At 32.0% G+C, this 23,405-nt stretch overlaps 2 protein-coding genes across 2 annotated transcripts in view; both read left to right on the forward strand.

The window, feature by feature from the left end:
- Positions 1-638: 638 nt before the first annotated feature.
- On the forward strand, positions 639-1,681 carry LOC106106242 (DNA-directed RNA polymerase I subunit RPA12). Its single transcript, XM_013286793.1, has 3 exons — positions 639-917; positions 1,210-1,420; positions 1,607-1,681. The coding sequence occupies exons 1-3, from the start codon at positions 791-793 to the stop codon at positions 1,629-1,631; spliced, it is 363 nt and encodes a 120-aa protein (XP_013142247.1). The 5' UTR covers positions 639-790; the 3' UTR covers positions 1,632-1,681.
- Positions 1,682-3,200: 1,519 nt separating this feature from the next.
- The window catches only part of LOC106106314 (cuticlin-1), a 44,405-nt gene continuing 24,200 nt past the window's right edge, over positions 3,201-23,405 (forward strand). The window contains exons 1-3 of the mRNA XM_013286884.1: positions 3,201-3,377; positions 18,311-18,509; positions 23,114-23,189. Coding sequence (XP_013142338.1) covers positions 18,460-18,509; positions 23,114-23,189 — 126 coding nt within the window. The 5' untranslated portion in view covers positions 3,201-3,377; positions 18,311-18,459. The remainder of the gene's footprint in view (positions 3,378-18,310; positions 18,510-23,113; positions 23,190-23,405) is intronic.

Raw genomic sequence — 23,405 nt, forward strand, 5'->3', positions numbered from 1 at the left:
AGTGTGGTGTGCACTTGCAGATGTCCGATTAAGCACAAGACTAATGTTGATTGTTGATATTTGTATATTTTTTTCGATTGACAGGCTTTTTACCGATTACTAGACGTGTGTAAATCAATTTTGAACTGAGTAAAAAGAACACTTCACGTAACCTTAAACCGTTGATCTAAGGCTCAACTATTAAAGTAGCAGCTGACGGCTTTATGCATTGGAATATGACTATGGGAGCTACCGAGTTGCGAATTGTCTGGTAACTCACAACTCATGGAAACCATATTTCCATGTTCTCTAATACAATTTAAGATTATGTGTGAAAAGCACCTTATGCTGATCTATAGATCATCGATTTTAGATGCATCGCAACTTCACGCAATGTTACCATAGTAACGAAAGTAAAACCTAATGGTGCTGTGAAGATTTTTAACGGCAATATGTCACCTCTTATTGTTATACTAGCAAAATAGTAATTTGTAGGCATTTGTATTTTATTGAAAAATGTTAATTTGTATCATGATTATAGCATTAATAAAAATAGTCGTGCAAAAAGTTGTCTCGGTTCGTTTTCCTGTAGTTATCTATGAAAAAAAAAGATTGTAAGCATCTGTGACAGTGACAGTAAAGTAAAGGTTGTCAACTTGTCAATGTCAGTTTTTCTTGATATTTTTTTTTGTGTTTGTAATTCTAGGTTATCTCGTAAACTTTCGGTTAATAAATTATACATAATTCACGTAAAAGTTAGATATTAAGTGCAACCGGTATTTATCTAATTTTTTTTCTAGTAACCTTTAAAATGGTAGATTCTGGACCATTTTCAACTAGTACAGCATTTTGCGCCAGATGTGGATCTATATTGCCTCTTCTTCAAGAATTTGGATCCGTAAAATGTTACGCTTGTAAAGGGATATATGATGCTGAAAGTAAGTTCTATTGTAAATATTGATAATTAATTTTAAAGAATAAAACTGCCGATTCCTTAAGGTTGGTAAACAAAACAAAAGATAATTCCTCAGTTTTTCTCTAATAGAATAGGTTTTGATTGAAATAATTCTATAAAGGAAAATCAATTAACTCTTTATCTTTGAAAAATTAGTTAATAAGTATTGATAAAGCAAATTGTGTTGTTTCTGCATGTAATTAAATTTGTGTTAACACATTTATTGTGGTACTCCTTGCTCATATAAGTTCTTACTTTACCAAGCACTTTTTTAGATTTCAGCAATTTGAAGTTCAAATACACTGTTAACTTTAACACAGTATCTGTTGTGACTCATGAGAAAATGTTAAACAGAGATGACCCAGAAGGTCCTGTAGTTGAGAGAAAATGTCCTAAATGTGGCAACGATAGAATGTCATATGCCACATTACAGCTACGCTCAGCCGATGAAGGGCAAACTGTATTTTACACTTGTGTGGTTTGCAAGTAAGTAACTAAAACCCTATGGTTGTAACATTTTCTTTGATTACACAAACATTACAATATATTAGTTTGTTTCTATATTTTGCCTATATTTTCATTTATGTAAATCGCGGAATTTGTTTTAATAATAAGTTAATTATATTCATAGATAATTTAAACAATTTGAATCATATTGTTATTTTTTTGCAGGTACAAAGAAACAGAAAACTCATAAATTTAAGATTGTACCTGAATTCTGTATATAAATATAAATTTAAGAAAATGTTTTGTGTTTTTTTTTTATTTCTTTCCTATCAATCTGTTAAACATATCAATAACCATATAGTCCTTGGATAATATTGGTTGCAGACATCCTAATTTTCACCTAAACATATGTAATTTAAACTACAAACATTGTTATGCTCTACGACAAGCCTTTGTTTCAAAATCAATCCACATTCTTTAGACTGTTCTGGAGTTACAGGTTAACAAACATCCATCAATCTAAAATTTCATTTAAAATACATTATGATTTACCTTGTAGTAACTGACTTCAAACGTTTTCAACTCTACCCTTCAATCTATGTGTCTGTCATAGTCAACCTTAGCAAAAGCCATACAATCCATGTTTTTTAATCACTGTCAAACATACCCATTCAAATGTGCTTCAATTAGCAACTATCATTAGCAAACCTTCTCTAAAGGCCTGTCCCATCACTGGCTGATAGTGGGTCAGATAGCTTAAAAGTTACGTCACTGTCATATGGGAACAAAATGCGATATCGCCATCACATATTTAACACGGATTATTATCAGACAATTTACAATTTGGTGGGACAGGACCTTATTCTACTATCGACAATAGAGCAACACTATTTCTTATCAGCTAAGCCCTGGCTATTATGAATTTGGACTCTACGTTATATGACTTTAGGTAACTAATAGTAAAGCAATGTTATACACAATTGTCAGGTTGTATTGTTCACTGTAAAAGGAAGCCGGCAACAGATCTGTTCATTCACAAGTCAGGTGAAAACATCCCGTTTTAGATTTGGCACGCGCTACCGCAAAGATTGTAAACTGTGTGTAGTAGAAAGCTAGAAATACCAAAGCGGTCTATCCGTGTGTAAGACAGAGATATAATATAATTTTATCATCGAAAGTTGTAGCATCGAAAACCCGTAATTAATTTGAACAGTCGATGTAAGTACTATATGCATACGTTCGAAGTGAAGTCGATGTATCAAATTATCATCGATATGTGATAAGTTTTATTACCAACGGATATTATGAGGATGTTAGAAGCTGTATATCGTTTTTATTATTTCCTATATCAATCAAACATTAAAACCTACTCATGAAAACGGAGTTATCTAACATTATGAGATACTTATCTTGATCAGATACAAGATGTTTTTCAAACCGGAAAATTGTTTGACAATAGAATTAAGAACAGTGGTCGTTCAAATTAACTTATAAAAGTACTAGCTATGGATAATTAGATTTATTGAAGGTGCGGTATAAAAAAAATATTGTAAATAGTATAAAACCCTTACAATTAATGCTGCACAAATATAAATTTGTTTAGTGGAATGTTGTTATAACGTTAGAGGAAGACCAAAGAAGACTTGGGTGAAAATCATATTTCACATAAGAGGATAGTGAGGGTGAAATCATGACATCAAGACGGTTCACAGAGATGTATGAATGAGTACGTACTGTGATGATGATGATTTATCGATATCGATAATTTTGAGTAACAACACTATGCGCGAGGGGAGGCGGCAGGTGCCAGGCAGACGCGGCGGCGCGCCAGTCTCTCGCGGCCGTCGCTCTAATCGCACGTCGCGTTCACACACCCTCACTATCGACACGTGCCTGGCGCAACCCTAATTTGTTGTTCTTAACATATACATCCTACAATTAAATGTGTTCTGTGGACTTGTGGGGTAGTCGAACTATTCTATAGATATACGACTAGGTAAGTAAACGTTTAAATTAAAAATATCACTATTTGGGTTATGTTTTGGTTTAAGGTGTAATACGAAAGATTTATACGACTTTTATAACACTATATTATAATACACAACGGTAAAACGTTCATTTATAAATTAAATTATGTATGTCAGCGAACCACTTTTCTCATTCAAACGTTTTAAGTGTGTCGAAATTCAATATGATAGCTCGAAATTCGGAACGCGAACGTATCAATTATCAAGAAAACATCTCTTGACAATTTAGTCTTCAATCGTAGAAACACTAAAATATTGTGGTTCATCTGTCAGTATAAAAGACATCAACGCGCTAGAAATCACTAGTGTCTCAGAGCTTTTTAGCTTTCGTATACGAGGTTGAATTTTTTGTATGATAATCATGAGTTGCCATTTATTGCCTTTTATTAACATATTCTCGAAGATTACTTCATCAGATAAAATGACAACGTGAAAGTTTTTCCACAAATGAGTAAGCAAAGTTTAATAATTTGGTTTATTGCAGTCTATTAGACGATTTAAGTGTGAATTAGATTAATTTTGAATATATTAAATTTTAAAGAAAATGACAATAATGTATTAACTCCATGTTTTTAGTTTAATAAAACTTATTAAGCCCCATAAAACACAAGTTTATACACTTTTTAGACATGACCAATATACCTAACAGATTATAGAAAAGACATAGTTATAAAAAATAACCTATTATAATAGTTAATCTGTGGTAAAAATTTTAGTCGCGTTGTAATTCAAACAACCAGTTTAGAGTACGATCATTGAACGATAACGATGAAGGTTCAAATCGATTCAACTTAGATTTGGTAGCATTTCTTAAGTAACCGGAAGTTTCAGTTCTAAGTTACATACAGGGCTATCAAATGAAACTTGACCAAACGTCTACTCATAAAATATTTGCTATTATACTAGTATAATTTAAAATTAACATTTAAACAACGCTTTCTTATTATATTTGAAAACGGTACCGTTAGTGTAAAGCTTCTTTATTATTTAAATATATGCTAATAATTATTAAAACGGAACACGGCTAACACTACTAATTGCAATATATTTTTACATATATGCAACATAAAATGTAATGAATGAAAGTCGCCAATAGAATGTAAAAAAAAGTTAATTCAATCAACGCTGTCTGGGATTTAAGTATGCAAGTATGTCGGAGTATTTGTTAGAGAATTGTTTTTCAATAGCAGATTATTTTAATATCAAAAATTTATAGCACTAACAATCTTATAGACAGGATTTATTGAAATAAACCAAAAAACTTAAAAAGAGTGACATAAAATATGACTCTTTTTAAGTTATATACGAGCTTTCGAGCTCTAGCTACTAGCTCAGTCCGCCGTGAAATTAAAAAAAAATTGCGTAGCCTATGTGTTCTTCCAGACTATCACCTACATCTATACCAAATTTCATCGAAATCCGTTCAGCCGTTTAGACTACAAACATCCATGACATGCATCTAAACTTTCGCATCTATAAGAAGTAAGATTCTTTCAACTTAACGTTATTCGAGTTGAAGATTAACTTTAAAATTGTTATTTTGCAAGCATTTTATATGTAGCCTAATAATCTTATTACAAAAGACTCGATTAATATTGTGTCATTTACTTTCATAGATCTTTTAAATACTAAAAGCTTTAATACTCAATATTACATTTGTATGAAAATTCCCAGTATTAAGACGTAGCGACTTTACCGGACTATCGAAGGTATGGTGGTGTGCGAGCTCCAATGACCTGATTAGTGCCGATGGTTCCGGCAAATTGCCTCTTACAAAGCATGGATGATTAACGGTGTAAATAACAGTATGTAACCCTCACTATTGACATGCTATTTAATTATTTCAGTTTATATTAATAAAATGTATCGTTTCCTTAATAATTTCGATAATTTGAAATAAGGGAGGGAAATTAACCGAGGGAAGAAAAAGAACTATCTAATTTTTAATTACAATGGTTTTATTCGAAAATGTGAGTAATACATAGTTATTTAAGGGTCTGATATATGTTTTTTTTTATTTCGATATGTGTATCTTTATTATCAGTTTCAAAAGAACTAATTAATTGGAAGGAATTGGCTCCTGTGACACAAAGCAACCTACTATAGATGCCTAGATTTCCATGAAATATATACAAAAGAGACAATAAATAAATTATTATTATTTTTATTACATTTACTTGGTTTAGGCGATATTTCCGTTAAAATTAATAACTTTTTCATACATTTTGTCGTTAAGATTTGATTTTAAACGGTTGTTTTTGTCACATCTCTCTTTAACAAATAAATTTGAGACTACATTATGTTGAAGTTTAAACATTAAAATGTGAAATAATGTTACAATTTTGATGGATAGTACGATTGTCAAGAAGTAGACTAACGTTTTGATGTACGTTGTAATTAAAAAACATTACAAAAGTGGGTTAACCGTAAATAAAAACTAATTAGCTCAGTGTCTCGTTACGCGCATCTTTCATGCAGTCTTCACACACGTTTTCGCGTCGGAGTTAAGTGTAACATACCGGAGTAAGAATTAGAGCCCGGATAATGTCAGAGGTAATTACTAAGCTATGATTAGATACATATCTACACGCCGCCGAAATTAGCGAGAGTATGTTAAATACGATATGAAAATTTACCGCAATCTAACTTCAAATCTTAACATCGTAGATCTGTAAAAAAATATTTAATTCTTTACCAACGTTAGCGAAACCGATGAAACAATCATCAAAACATCGATTATCGATATCGATATTGTAGAAAAATATTAGACGGTGGACATGAGTCAAACTGAATTATGATAGCGCACTAGCGCTATCCCATTAATGTCAAAAAAATCGTCATATGATCATTTTCGCCTTGTAGCTATAATTTTTGATGCCTTTCCAATGTTTATGATAGTTTTTCCAATAAGATAAATTTTTGGCGCCTATATCACCTTTGCGGACGTCCGTATTAGACCACTTAACTTGCATTTCTGTCAACTGTCTGTTCAATCAATTAAAATGTTTTTTACACGAATAAAACGTCTTTAACCTGATCAATAATTAACCATTGCTTCTGTTCGATTGCTCTTTTACTAATGAAATTAACAAATTGACAATAAGTATTATTAAATAAAATCACTGAGCAAAATCGATATTTAACGTTAGTTTCTTTCGACACTCCTATCCTCAGTTGCGAGTTCCATCATTAAGTACACACTCTGATCAATCGTAGTTGATCATTTTGACAAATTAAGCTATTCAAGATAAGCATTATACGTTATACAGTTTGGTTAAAGTAATATATCCAAAAAGTCCCTTATTGAAGGCAATCAATCAAGAAGATAATCGAAACTAATGAACTGATGTATACATCGTGATTCTTTATATTTTACAACAAGCGATTTCGTAATAAAACACTCGCATTTTAATTTGAATCTTAAGCACAAGGTATTAAGCACAAAAATCCCGTTCACTCAGTACCAAAATTTGTTAGGAGCGGAGTCCCTTTTTCAAGTCACTAAAGGGTCTTTAATAAACCTTCTTCAAATCATTTAAGTGGGAAAACATCGACAGTTTTAGTACTTAAGTAACTAACTTTGTCAGCATTAAGTCTAACTTAGCATCTGTATCGCTTTATAATTGTTATACGAGTACAAATTGAAATTTAATTTGCGGCGACTGTGGTCGACCGCAGCGGATGTAAATACTCAGTGGGTGATAAATGTATTAACGTAGTTGACATAAATATTGGAGTATCTACATATTTTCCTCCCTTTCACTCACTTTATAAAATCTCAACAAAGAATTTGATGGCCAGTTTCCCAGATACTTTTATCATTAGTTAGTGTCTTTGGTTCGATAAATTCTTGAAATGCGTTTCCGAACTACGTAACTTAAGTTCTACTTCTTTAAAATTTAGTTTAACCTAACATGAATCACTAGATAATCTATACGATTATAATAAAGCGTAAACACACACTTCTTTGTTGCCTAAGATGTCAGCAATTACAGCATATTTTTGAATATTTCTTTTTTTAATAAGTTACATCACGTTTTAGGCTATATATTTTCACGCCATTAAACTTGTGGGGATGGTAAATATTTTGAATAAAAGAACTAATATGGGAAAGAGACCATAAGTTGCTGCCAACATCAAGGAAGCAAGATTGCCAGGTTTGTCATGTCATGTTATTTTGACACTTGCTATTGATAATTTGACAAATATGAACAATAAAATGAAATTTTTATAATTTCATGCAGATGAAGTTGTAAGATACGTCAATAAAACTATGCGGTCGGATGCCAACTGATTTATTAATTACCAATTCTACCCTCTATATACTACAGAAGTCGCATGGGAACAGTTAGTGATAAAATAAATGGAAACTTCAGCAACTCAGCATTACTAATAAGGCATGTGTTTAGTGATGCATTATTAAGTGAAAGACAGGATAAATGTATTTGTAAAATGCGTGTTATTTTGTTTGTCAAGCTACCATAACCTTTAAAATTTTATTAGCTTAAACGTGTAAAGAATTCCATTTATTTTCAAATTTTACCGTATTTTAAAATCTTAATCCGAAACTCTCACTCGCGTATGGCGTAAAAAGCGCGCTCGGCTAGCGGAATTCCATTTATAATGATTATTAATTTATTAATGTATACGGAGCGGCGCGGCTCTCTCCACTTTATGGGGCTTACGCCTCGCTGAGCGCTGCCTCTACTGTAAGGCCACGGCCACATGCTACGCTGAAAAATACATTTTTCGTTTGCAATTAGTATAGTAATTTAATCTCTAAAGGTCATGAAATTTTAAGTCGTTATATGTGTTTGTCAAATTATTTGCTCTGTGTATTTCGTTTGACCATATATTTGAAATGCTTGATCTCGAATTGACTGCAAAAATTTATACAATTTGTTATCCTTTTTCTCCAAACTTAATGTTCGCTTATAAAAGTTTTATTTTTAATCGGCACAAGAAACCTATTCATTACATTTACAGAGTTACTGAATACTATAGTGTTAATTTTGATAAATAAGTGTTTTTTTTAATCACAATATGTATAATTAACACAATTGTGAACGCGCCTTTAAACGATAGTTTAGTGATAAGGACGTCATAGCGGGACTTGATGATTAGAGTGGTCATCAGGACCTATTGGTTTCGATCATTATGACTATTGACCGACATTAAAAAATCGCCTTCTGTTCCAATCAACGCACTTCGCCCATTTGATTAATAACTCTTTAGTTCCTAGTCACGTAGTTTATCATACATCTAAATTCGTCTCTATTTTATTCAATAAATCAAATCATTAATTGTTGATAAACTAGTAAATTGCTCTGTCTTCGCATGGATGTTATATCAGAAATAAGTGCAGTATGTTAAAGATGTTTATATCATTTCTTGTATTGCATGAGTCAAGATGTCAAGCTAATTATTATGCCTATTCGATTTCGTTTTTTATGTGTGTGAATTCAATCATAGTCTATTAATGCTTTTGTTGTACTAATGATTTTGATTCCGACAGTCGTTTAACGGTATTGTGTAGGCAAAGATCGTTCTTTTCTTATTTTAATAAGAAGACGCTGTCAGAATAATCAACTGTGATTAACGTATCTTTTACAGGCGTATTGTCTATCTATCAATTAAAAGTAATTAATTCTCATCATATAGTTCAAGCTTTAGCGCGTCCAAAGCGTTAACGTGAAGTTTGACGTATTCGACCTCTTTGGTAGATAAAAAGTTTACATTCTAACAAATAGGTCTTACTGGCCACTAAGAATGTTACACTATTACTTTTATAATTATTAAAAAGGTAAATGAAAAAAAAAATATCTTGAGGAATTTGTTATTGTAAGTTGATTTTATAGTTTTGTATCACAGCTAGTTTTGTCGTAAATTGTCCACAATGGTTTCGATTTTCTCGGAATTTAAAACTAAAGTCAATCTCATTATGAAGTGGCCAATTGAAGTTAGATATCCATACTTGTATGAAGTAGACATTTTAAGCCTCTGGGCAATTACGCCAACGCACAATGCTAATGTTTTCCACTAATTTTTGGAATAAACGAGTTTATTCAAATACTACTTAGGGTTCTACAGAAGAAAAAATATAGGAGTTTCTTTTTACATCCTTTTTCTAGTAACATAATTCTTATATCGTTGGGCGTTATTCATAACTAGCTCTCGCCCGTGACGTTCGTGAGGAATTAAACAGAAAGACAGGTTATGTGTTATATCAAACTATTTTCTACATCTACGCCACATACGTAATAACAAACATCCATCCATCCATCCATTTATCCATCTTTAAATGGATAAATGAAATAAAGTTTACTTTCGCGTTTATAACATTAGTAAGAAGTAAGATTGTCTGCATTGCAGAATGTTGCTCATATTTTGCGTATAAACGAAAGTAAAAACGGACTTTAAACATATTATAATTATTACCTTTTCAGTTATCTTTAGTAAAAAGCTAAGACGAAGTATTTCAGAATATCCGTATTTGGATTTAAATATGGCCACCCGAGATTCCGAGCTTTTTGAATACACATGAATAATTTATTTGATGACCCGCCTAACAGTAAATACGAAACCAATCTATTTTTGACACTGTAGATTGTTTAAAAATACATATTTACATTTCCGTTTTAATATTGATTCAGAAAAATATCGTATATGTTGAAAATTTGGTAAGATTGCTTGATGATCAATTTTTTTAATAACAAACTTTGGTAGACTTTCTCTATTATAAGACAATTTTCAAAAATTGATTACATAAGAGAAAACTAAACAATAATTTTTCTAATTGTGTTCTGAGAATTGCCACGATAATTTTTATACGTCAAGATCGCCGTGATGATTTGGTGAAATGAATTAAATTTGAATATAAAGATCATAAAAAGTTAATATGACTGAATTGATTGTAGTTAATTTCTGCTAAAGATAATTAAGTCACAATTAAAAAACAGGTTGATTTAAGTTCAATCAGTTTAAATCGTTTTAATGAATATTTCATAACATAAAGTAGAATAAATCGATGAGGTTTTTTCGTTTATTGAGTTTTTGCAAACAAGAAATGGAAGAGCAGTTCAATATATTCTGGAAAGAAACGTGGTTTGATTTATGCAGAATTCGATTTTGGCTTTACGTCTTATTGGGAGATGCTTTAGACCGCATGGTGTGCCAAAATTTTGTATTCTGAACGTTAACTTATTTTTTAAAACAGTATTCGTCATTAACATAGTTCTTGTTCTTTTTAATTTCTAATTTTGGTCTCAGTTTAAAGTTTTCTTTGTGTTAAACCCAATTTGACTTTATCTGTGTACCAATTAGTCTTAACTCTATACAAATTTGAAATTAAATACGTTGTTTTGGCATAAAAAATATGATTAGCAATGAATTGGAATACATTACAAAAATTAACTTATCTACAGGACCATTTTTAATTCTTTCAACTCGAAGGCAACTGGCCAGACAGCATTTTGTGTTCCGAAGAGCCCTTTAATTTGTAAGTTATAAAACGAGCCGACATAATGATTCCCTTCCATTCTTATATCTAATTTTCACCGCTGCCATCGTGTTATTTGATCTAAACGCTACGCGCCGCAGGCAACACGCTGTATTGTTAACCATCTGGACCCGAATAAATTCAACGGATGGTCAGGTATCGCAATTATCGTTTGTACTCTCATTACTGATGGAAAATTTATGTGGTTCTGTCGAAGAATAATAATGCAGAAGTGCCTGTAATTTATTTATGATTTTTAACCTGAATTGGTAACGCGAAAATATAATCTTATGAGTAAACAATCCTTTTATTCACAACTTAACAATATTTGCGTGTATATTAGTGCTAGAATTTAATAAGATAAAAAATCTGAATAAAACAATTTAAATATTTACCAGTTGAATGAAGTCTAGATTTACCAATATGCTAGATCTAGGCGCTAAGTTACAAGGTCTTAAATTTCAATATGCCTACCCACTGAACAAGCAACGGGGGAAAGGAAAGGATTAAAGTGTAAACGTATAAATTATGGCTCATTTAAACACTACCTCCAACATTTTCTAGAAATAAATAGAAACTACTAGAAACATTTACGGAATATCTGCAATTATAAATGGAATGACAGTGTTGGATTGCGCTACAAAATGCGGAGACTTGGAACAGTGACGTGAAATATTATACAGCTTATATTTAAGAACTATCAGTTTAAACCATAGGATATTGCTTAATAGATTAGAAGTTATTAAGTACACTATACTATTACTTGAAGCGTTAGTAAATCTTCTTCATCTTCCTCTTTATCCTACTCCCGTAGGGCGCAACAGGTTTTTGTTATCCACATAACTCTATCATACGTCATCTCAGTCATCACTCTCCTTTCTTGATCATGTCACCTTTCACACAATCCATCCATCTCTTTCTAGGTCTACCTCTACTGCTGTACCTCAACACTCATAACTAACGTTCTCCTTGTAACATGCAATTCATCCCTCCTTAGCGTAAGTAAAGTTGATGCGTTAGAAAATATAATTACAAAACATTAAAAAACTATATTTCAAGACCGTCTTTAAATCATTCAGCTGCCTCTTTGCCTCCGTAGAGAATAAAAATGTAAAATAGACATGAAACGAGTTCCCCTCCTTAATCGTCTGGTGACGCCTTTGTTTTACTAACCCAAAGAAATACAACAGTTCTTAGATAATTGTATGAAATTATGAATCCCCGACAATGTATCGTCGTGAGTTAGATAAACTTATCATCCTATTATTCTGCTCTACTTCGTTTCTCCAGAGTCGTGCAGTGTTATCTCTGCACTCGTGTCACAATACTGACGAATGTTTTGACCTGATACGAATATCAACTAGTTGGTTTAGATTCCGTTGTATTCTAGAAAGTTGTGTTGATGGTATTTTATAAGGGGTGTAACTATAGGGTTAGACGCAATATTTTCAACCCTAGATGAGTTGCAGACGCAAAACAATAATTTTTTAAAACATTTCCTGATTACAGTATATTATGAACGGTATCGAACGTTACGGTGATTTACGTGTAGATGGTGGTAGATGGATTATAATGTTTTAAAACACATCACAATGTAAGCATTTGTTACTTAGCTATAAAATCATATCATACAATAACATGAATTTTATAAATGCGAAAGTTACGATGGATGGATGGATGTTTTGTTAGCGTTTGTAGCCTAAACGGCTGAAGGGATCTCCATGAATTTTGGCACCGGTAGTAGTATAGTCTGGAAGAACACATAGGCTACTTTTATCCCGGGAATAGTTATGATTGGGATTCATTAATTTAGTTTTTTTAATGTTTACTCGATCATTCTGCAAGGGTTCAACATATCTAAATTTGGTACAGATATAAAACAAAGTCTGTAGTACACATGGGATAAGGTTCATCCCCGAGAAATGTCCAGTTCCCACGGGATACGTAGCTTTTTGTTATTTATATAGTTCGTATGTTTTCTAATACCACGCGGACGAAGTCGCGGGCAACAGCTAGTTTTAAATAAAACATTCTAGGAGATAGTAATACACAGTTATCTGTGCAATCTAATAGGATTCCACAGGGCCGGTGAGTATACTATAGGTTCAGGTTGTTTGACTTTTGAACCCGCGAGCGAAGGCCGCTTTCGCGACGAAAGCGATACAAAGGATCTAAGTTCAACTATGCTACTTCCAAACCTGTCGTGATATGAAATATATTTACTGTTATGTGATACTTTGTGCCGTTTTATAACAGAAGCTTGTATTTTAACTATACTATTCATGTGACAAATTTGTATCTTTTTTTTTTAAATTGCAAAACCAGCGCTTGACCACTATCCCACCTAGACCAAGGTGAAGATGTGGTCAAATTGAAATTGAATCAAAATGAAAAAATCTAAAATTAAAGATCAAAAAAAGTTTGATTTCATTTATCACGAAGTGTAATTAACAAATAAACAAACTTAAATAAGTCTATACCAAATTAACTCGCTTGCTACAAGCCTTTCCGCCGAGACTCTAAGATCGAGCGCACAAAATTGATTGAACTATCGCACAACTGTTGTGCGATTGTCGATTGTTTCGCAGCCCATTCAATACTTAAATTGCACAAATAATAACCTTAATATAAGCTCATAGTAAACAAAGCGCGACTAAACAGTTGTGCGATAGTTTACTCAAAGGTGTGCGCGATCTAAAAATGCATTTAATCCGAAAGTAACAAGAAAGATCAACTTAACGTTCCATTTCGATTCAGCGCATTATTTACTGTTACAATTTGTACCATATGTCTTCATTTTCTTTGTTCATCAAGATAAGGTAATGTATTTAAAAAGAAATAAACATTGTAAATATGAATGTTGGGCCGATAGTATCTTAGCACAGATATACGCCGACAGTAACATGGCGGAAACCGTAGCCAATTACGCGTCGGAAAGAAACGAAAACACGGAACTAAATGATCAGTTAGAGCGGAGTTTACATATTTGTGTATATTTTAAAGTCGTTAAGTTAATAGCCGACAAGCAATTTATTAACAATATCCTGTTCATAAATACAGCGTTTCTTGTGCATTAGATACAGCTATACAATAAGGTTATATGCACTTTTAGTATAGGAGTAACACTTTTTTAATTTTTTTTTTAATTTTTTCTTACATTGCTAACATAAATGGGAAGGTTTGGATTGATGAAAGTTTGTTAGAATATATCTCGAGAAAGGCTGCCTAACCTGGATAAAACTTGATATAGTTATTTATCTGATGGAACTAAAGAGTAGATATTAACATTTTTTTAATTTCGAACGAAATTAGAGACAAATATTGCTGGCAGATTATTTCAATATGATTATTTAAACTGTGCAGTTAAAACTGAAGTCTGATAAAAGCAGAATTTAAGTCATAAAACTAACAGCTATTGTACATGACAGCTATGACAAGAAGCCTAGAGTTTTTTATAGACAAAGCTATGCACCATTTGGAATTCGATCAGAGGTCACAGTCATGCCGAAATAAAAGTAAGAGTGTTTTCCTTTCTCAAGAACAGTTTTTTACTCTTTATAATGTTTCTTATAATCTGATTATAACGAAGTAAGTTTTCTATTACCTTTCTTCTTAGAAGTCGTTAAGGAGTAACCTAAATATATTTAAATATATGTGGAGTTATGATCAGTCGTAACTAGATCTTACTGTAACTAGTAATTATAAAGAGACATCACCATAAAGTATTTTTGTGTAATAAATGCTTACGAAGTAGTAAAGAGCAATTAATAAACCAGTATCTTGGATGAAATAGCACTTATTTATAACTTAACACGAATAACAATTACAATAAATAGGCGACACATAGAAACCTAGAATAATGCTTAATCGAATTCTATAAATGTTTTATTAACTAGCTGTTCCCGTGCGGCGTCATTCGAGTGAAATTATGTAAACTTTATTTTATTGTTTATATTTGACAAATTCTCAATTGCAAATTACCGTTACCATTATAACCTTCTTTAATGTTGGCAGCTTGTCGTTTATGGTCCCTTTCCCCATGAAGGTTTTTTCCAATTTGTTTACCCCTAAATTTAATAGCGTGAAAATATTTAGTCTAAAGCGTGTCCTAAGTGTAAGGCTTTTTTTAAGAAAGATTTATTCAAAAATATGCTGTGATTGCTGACATCCTACGCCACAAAATAGTGTGTATTTACGCTTTATACTTTTTTTTCATAAAATAAAGATTTGTATACAATGAATTATAACTAAGGTTAATATTAAACGGAATTTAACTAAGAAGAATGTTATCTCATGTTAATAAGTACAAAATTAATTTGAAAACATCCAAGAGTTTATAAAATATTAGCATTCGCCCGCGACTCCGTGCGCGTGGATTTAAAAAAAGATTAAGTAGACTATGTGTTCTTCCAGACTATACAACCATACTTAATTTCATCGAGATCCTTTCAGCCGTTTAGGCTACAAACTCTAACAAACATCTATCCATCCATCCATCCATCTAAACATTCGCATTTATAATATTAGTAAGAAATAATTAACTATAAAGAAGCTATGTTTAATGCTTCTCACATCCTTAATAATGTTTTGTTGTATCTTGTCTAAAGCACGTATCGCTCCCGGTGGTTCGTTAGTAGATCCGGACTATCCAATTTCGTTCCGCATTCGTCTCTCATGCGTTAAATGTTTATGACGTCTCTTTGACGATAATATCGCCGCTCTCAGCAGCCGCTGAGCATTTTCAACAGATAAAAAATCTAATTATAGTTCACCCATCCTTCTAACTTCGAACTTCTTAAGATATGAATAGGCCGTTAAAATTAAATGCTTTCAAACACTATTTCACAAGCATTAAAAAATATTCACAGCTTTGTTCGTTAAACTTTGAAGTATTTTCGCTTAATTATGATGTTCTTAATGCATTAAATATAACAGCTACAAACATAAATGTAATATTAAATGGATAAAAATCAAAGTATGAAGAATTTAGCCTGTTGTATGTCACCAATCTGGTTGTCACTCAATTTATTAGCAGTCGAACCGAGCTCAAGTTTTTGCACGTCAAAGTCACCGGCGCATACCGCTCTCGATTCTGGTCACATCATATTTCATGTCGTGAAATTCCTTTATTATGCAGTCATAGTCTTATTTGGAATCGAAACTTTCGTATGTACTTTATACGTATAATTTCGTTGAAGGAAATTCTTTAAGAAAAATCAATATAAACACAATTGCATATGGTAATAGCTTATCAATGAATGAGCTTATCGGTACTACGCTGGAAGATTGGCGCAACACTAGATTATTGGCATATACATCACGTGCCTACTTGACAGCTGTCAATGTCATACATCTGTATTGGAATAGTGCGCCATCTTGGCGGGATCAGTGGCTCTGAGTGTTTAAGGTTATTACGCTAGTTACAATTATATTAATGCCCTTTCAATACAACGGTCAAAAAGTCCCTTGAAGCGTTTCAAGAAAAGATGAGGTCTGATCTCAAAATATTTTTTTAACACATAATGTGCAATAGTGACATAATGTGTAAACTAAATTGTTATTTCATATAAAACACACACTAAGTTCAAAGCACAGCACTGTAGGAGGAACCTCTATCAAAGTAGTACGTACCTCACTTCGTGTTAATATCACGTTTATTTTTTCTCGCCACCTCATACGTAGAAATGAGCGTGAGTAGCGAGTCTGTCGGCGCTATCGACAGTCACACGTGTGTACCGTTACCAGCCGTTCGGAGTGTACGGAGTACGGTCGCAAAGCCCCGCTTGCCGAGTTTTCAGAACCGTCGCGATCCGAAGCTCGCAGTAGGCCACATTGTGTAGTCTATGTCAAGCGATTATACACCATTCAGTCTACCGTTTAAAACACAATTAGGTCTATTTTTGTATTCATGCTGCGTACATAAGAAATGCCTCAAATACAAGTAGCTAGTTTAATGTGGGCTTCCAAGTACCTACTAGATGATACTTTTGTTTGAACATAAAATCTCACGTATGCTAGTTTAATGTGTGTAATTCTTAAAACAGTAATATTAGCACTTAAGTCGTTTCTAGTGTTGGCTATATAACTTTAAATGTTAAGATACAACTTAGCAACGATAAATTGATAGTTAAATTCTACTTATAATCTATTGGAAGACGTCCATTTATTGGTAAGTTAGTTTGTTTATTTATCTGATTTATATATTTCACGAAAATAAAATTTGTGTACGGGTCTATAGTCCTGATATTTTCTCATACTCCAGATTTTTTTCTGTCATAATTTAGGTTTACAACAAAATTTGTAGGGTTGGTTAATTTTCTATCTTATTTGCGAAAATAAGGGTTATAAAATAAATAGTTTTAACAACCGACTATATTATTGCAGCTATAAGAGATTGTCGGATATGAATTATTGATACAAAAATTTCAAAGAAACCTGTATCAAAAACTAGGTCATGTAAAATGTATTAAATATTTTACGTGTGAAATATTACATCCTGTTATGAGATATTTCAAGAATTTTTGAATTTGTATTCATTCGAAATTGTAATTAAAATGGAAAATTAAATCGATTTTTTATATTCTGTTACAATTTTTTTTGAATTGGTTACGTAAAACTTTCTTTTTTGTGGTTTTTGAAATTCCTTTCAAGTATTACTAATTTTCAATTTATTGTATTAAATCAAGTCTCGTACTTAAACTAATTTATACAATTCATACAATACTAAAAAGAATCCACAATTTAAACACAAGAAGCATTGACTAAATTACACGAAGTGCTACTTGATTTTTTCTAGTTTTCCCTTTTTAGAATACACCTTACAATTCAATTTGAATGGTCCATTGTTAATGTTGTTACGATGCCTTTGGCGTTTTTAACACATAGAATCGTATCCACAATTGATACGATTGGATGCTTTAAACACATGTCATCAGAGGCTAATATTGCTTGTATTAGTAACGTACAAAAATATTGTCATTTATTTTTAGTTAAAACACTTTCTCAGGCAGTTATTTGTCCGTTATTAGACACCAATATATGTTCAAAAGATTTCCTACTCATGTCTACACACAAAATATAACCATAGATATAATTCAGTAGCCTTATTTGAAAATGTGTTGAAAAAAAACAAAGATTTATTATATAGCTTTGGGCCGTTAATCCACCGTGGAATTAAAAAAAAAACAAAAGTGATTTATGTGTTTTTCCAGACTACCCTCTCCATCTGTCAACTTTTCTCGTTCAGTCATTTTGGCTGCAAACTAACAGCCTATACATCTATACTTTCGCATTTTAGTAGGATAAAAAATGTTAAAGATACGTAACGAACGTTAAAAAGATATAGTTTAATTTAGTTCGCCTGTTTTAGAAAATTAGTAATTTAAAATCTTTCTTTTTTTCCAGATAACAAGAAACTGCACTTAAAATCGCACTTAAACCAGTGAAGTGTTACACAAAAGGGATATGTTCAGTGACAATAGTGCGTACAACACACCAGACAGAAGGTGACAATTGTGTTCTGTTCACATATGACAGTGCTGTGACTATTTATAATGATTGTTTGGAGAACGAAGAACACGAGCCGTCGGAAATATAGTGGCTGGTAAGTTGCATTATTTATTATTTATACTAAACGCACCCGTCCGGCAGTATTTCCCTACTATGTTACACACCTTCCATTTGAATCCCTCTATCCATTAAAATCAAAAATCTCAACTCACATAGGGACATATAAAGAATGGAAAGCGTCTTTTTTATACAATGTGCTGATAGTTCATTACTTTTTTAGTATTTTCATATTCAAGTAGTTTACTTTACCGCTCTAACTAAGCTTTAGCTTTGGGATATGGGCTGAGATAATGGTCGAATGCGTCCACATGGTATCATATTCTTAACTTTAACCATTGTGTTATTGGTGTCACATATCTTTTTTCTGTTTTCCTATACCTTTGTTTCTTATTTGATTTGTCAAAGCTATTAAAAGAAATATAAGTTTAAGAGCCTGTTCCACCAAATTGTAGATTGTCTTAAAACAATCCAACGTGTAAAATTTGTGATGGAAATATCGGATTTTGTTACCTTATCTGACAGTGACGTCATTTTTAAGCTATCTCAGCCTCTATCAGGCAGTGGTGAGACAGGCCTTTAATCTTACACGGAACTGGATGTATAGAAAATTTTATCATTTTAGTATTAACGACTTCCGTATACTTTAAGTGAACATTGTTACGAAATAAATTCATTAAGCCTACATTAAATGTCGGAGAATAAATTTATTACTCCACATATATGTTGATTATAACTTATGTGCTATAAAAATTTTTCACGCCTGTTACTTGAATATTTATTGTACCTTCGTTAAGGTTTTTTTATAGCTTCGCGATGAAAGCTATTGATGCTGTGAATGCATTTATGATTTTAATGAGAATGAATAGTTTTATTTCTTAGTAAAATTTTAATAATTAAAAATGTAACGGTATATTACTTTGATTATAATAAGTTTTGTGTTCTTATCATTAATTTCTACGTAGTAATAGATATTTCCATACCTCATTGTCCTAAAAAACTTAAACAACAGAGAGTATTTTAAATAGTTATTTCGGCAATGGAAACCCATGGTTAATTTGAAAAAGAAACATATATTTTATCTTAAAATAGAAACGCAAATCTCTCGGAATTTTAAAAGATCTTTGTTACTCAAATTTTTACTTTCACTGATAAATTAAATGTTAAAAATAGGATCCGAATTATAGTTATACGATATTTTACTATGATTTCTAAATACGCGATAAAATGATTCAACATTCAACATCTTACGAGCCAATGAAGCGAGATGGGACGGCGCGTGCGTTCGAAACGCATTCCAATGCCGTCTAATAATGCACTTTCGTATCCCGCAAAAAATTGCTCAAATATTCCCGTCGCGACCGCATGACTTTTTTGAGGTTATGCGCTTTTACATCAATGTCCAATTTGCTGAGCTTATTGCAAACAAGTTATTTCGATTCGTTAAAAGGAAAGAAAAAAGTTGAATTATGTGTTTTTACAATTCGATCGGGTATTTTACTAATTGATGTCATGCGGTATCAACTATTTACGTCAATAGAGTACCAGCACACATAAAACATTATTTTACTGCTATAAATGAGAGTGTTTAGATGAATGTTTGTTAAAGTTTGTAGCCTAAACTGCTCAACGGATCACGGTGAAACTTGGCGTAGATTTAGAGGATACTCTGGAAACACACATGGGTTATTAAGTATTGTTTTTTTTTTAATTTCACGGGTTTCGGGCAAAAGCTAGTGTAACATAAATATATTGTTGTTGTTCAATTTTGGCATTATACAATCAAATAAATTATGTATTTAAACATGACTATTTAAGGACTCTGATTATTATCTGTGGCAGTAAATTTATAGTCTCAATATTTGAAAAAAAAGAACATATTTTAATGGTCCTCGAGCGTGTAAAGTCGTTTTGCGTCTTATTCGAAAATTAATGTAATTTAATACTTTGTTATCAGAATGTAATATCAATTACTGTTTACTGAACTGAAATTGAAACACATAAAATGTTGAAAATACTCGCTACTTCCGAGGTTTTCATGCTGCAAATACGTTGTTACGTGCAAAATAGTGAGGCATCTTATTACAATATATAATAACATGCCATACTTAACAACGGCTGTCAATGTTAAAAGTTATTTTTAGTGAGCGGTTCGCTTCAAATGTTGGCCTCGTAAATGTTAAAACTTGTTATTATGCTATTATTCCATCGAATGAGTAAACGGCCGCACATATTATGTAGTTTAACGACTGACGTTCAATTATTTCTTCTCTTACAATGCGCTTGTAAAGTTGCCAGAACTATAATTCTACTACAATTACTAATTCTACTACTACTACAGTAGAACTTCGATAACTCAAACCTCGGTAACTTAAAAACCTCTATAACTTCAAAAAATAATTCCCTTCCCATCAGCGCCCAAAACCTCTACAACATAGACCCTTGATAACCCAAAACCTCTATAGCTTAAAATATTTTCTGTTTCCCTTGGACTTTAACTTATCGAGGCTCTACTGTACTACTATTCTTACTAAAATAACTACTTTTATTTAGTATTAGCTTTCGCCCGCGTGGTAATAAAAAAAAAACAAGTAGCCTATATGTTCTTCCAGACTATCCTCTACATCTATGCCAAATTTCATTGAGATCCGTTCAGCAGTTTAGTCTACAAACTCTTACAAACATCCATCCATCCATTCATCTATACATTTACACTTTCACATATATAATATTAGTTTATTTATATTAGTATGATTTTGCTTTAATAGAATGTTTCATAATCCAATAACAAGTAATTGGCTGGCTGTTCTTTTTCTCCATTAAATTCGATATAATGAACGTTTTCTCTCGCATTCTCGTTACAAGAGTATCGTTGTTATAATGACATTATTGTTGTAGTCTTGATATCGAAGACCATAATATAATGATGTGGTCATTGAGACTCGTTATAGAAAAAATCTAACTATTGCTTTTCTCTCTTGTCAATAATTCATTGTCTGACTGTAGTCAGAGTTAAATATTCTCTCTTAGTATTTAGATATATTCTATACATATTACCAAATTGGAGTGTCTATAATATCAAAAGAAAAATTTTAGATTTCGGGAAGATGATGCATTTGCATTGTTGATAACGAAAGTCCCCTTTAAAAATGTCTGTCTGTCTGCCTGTGTACAAGCCGCGTTTGTTCTGCGTAATCTCCGAAACGGCGGGGCCGATTTCGATGGGGCTTTCACTAGAGGGTAGCTGACATGAATAGGCATATTATAGGCTACCTTTTTTAATTTTGCACGTCAAAATGGCGTAACGGGTGGTCCAAATTTGCACTAGTAAATTTTGCGGGCGATAGCTCGTCTAAATTGTCTTCCTTAGTGACTAAACCTGAGTACCTATGGTATTCGAGTATAATTGTATTGTTCATTCATTGGAAAGTACATGTTAAATGTTTCCGTTGTGCCCAACTAAAATATTTGTCACATCTCTGTTTGCGAAAGGAATGGTGTCAAATTCTTAAGTGCCATAGATTGGTGTAAGTGTTTTGTGTAAACATTATCGATTCGTCTTTTAACATGGAGAAAGTTCTTAAGTAATTTTAGCCTAATGTTGTGTAAGCCGACAATCTTTTTATATGTGTAAATAATATTTTATTAATAATGTGCCATTGAAAGAAAGAATATTGATTCCTAATCATACCATTTTGGCACTTGCATCTTGTTTTATGTTTCTTAAACTAATATGATAAATACTAATTTCTGTGTTAATTTTGAAATTAACATTCGAAAGAATATAATTTTCTTCTATATTCATCTTTTATGACTCATAATTAATCGTATTAAAGTTGTGTCTTGCAAAATTTATGTTTCGAACATACGATAGTTTACGTTGGAGACATCGATATGATTGACTTTTTTTCTGTCCTATAAGTTAGAAAATACTTAGTTTAAATGGTATGGAATATATTCTTGTAATATAGTAACTTTTACCATATTGATACAATGCGCAAATATTACGCCCATATTTACGCAAACTGTTAAATTCTACATTCAGAAGTTAATTTAAATATACTTACATATTTTAACAGGATTGTAACTGCTACATGATTATTGTGTTTATTGAAAAATAAAATAAAAAGCAGCTAGAATACGAGAATATGGGAAATTATGTGATGTCGACATTGGCCGTAATCGTTTTCACGTCGAGAAAGCAATCGCCTAGCTCGGCGCCTCACCAAACTAGTTTACATCGTATATTTATTCAGATATTTTCACTTATGTAAATAATACAAATTCACTTGTAGCCTTGTGAATTATCCAGAACTGGAGAATTCCTTTTACAGTATATGTTTTAATAAAAGTTGATAAAACAATAGCAACGAAACATACGGTAAAAGCAACATAAAACGTCATACTACAACGTCAAAGAATTTAATTCCCTTCCCATTAAACCGAATATCGTCCAGCAATCTGTCAATATAGGAGCTATATAGCACTTGTGAATGTTGCTATGATAAATCTTCATTAATTTCATCGAAATGGGTTGGGAATAATCGACCATTTGGTTAAGGTCCTTTGAGAGCATTGGGTTCTCTCTTCCCCTAAGGGTCATCACAGTCTTGCTAATATATATTATTTGTAAATTTTCAGGTCCAAAATGTCGGCACATATCGCATCTCACATATCAAGGACCACTGTCATCTGGTTAATGCTTGCCTTGGTTAATGTAAGTACAAGAATTATAATAATTCATATTTGAATATTCCTTACATTTTTAATCATAACTACCACAATATGGATAACACATTAAATTATTAAATTATTGTTTTAAATTATTGTGCTGTTATCTACTTGGTTGTAGGCTGTGTATAAACTCTAAGGTGTTTATTTATGTTAATTTAAGATTATTTTTTTTAATCTTACTTAGGTAAAGGGGATTTTT

Source organism: Papilio polytes, unplaced genomic scaffold (assembly GCF_000836215.1).
Source record: "Papilio polytes unplaced genomic scaffold, Ppol_1.0 DF822289.1, whole genome shotgun sequence".
NCBI classification, from domain to species: Eukaryota; Metazoa; Arthropoda; class Insecta; order Lepidoptera; family Papilionidae; genus Papilio; species Papilio polytes.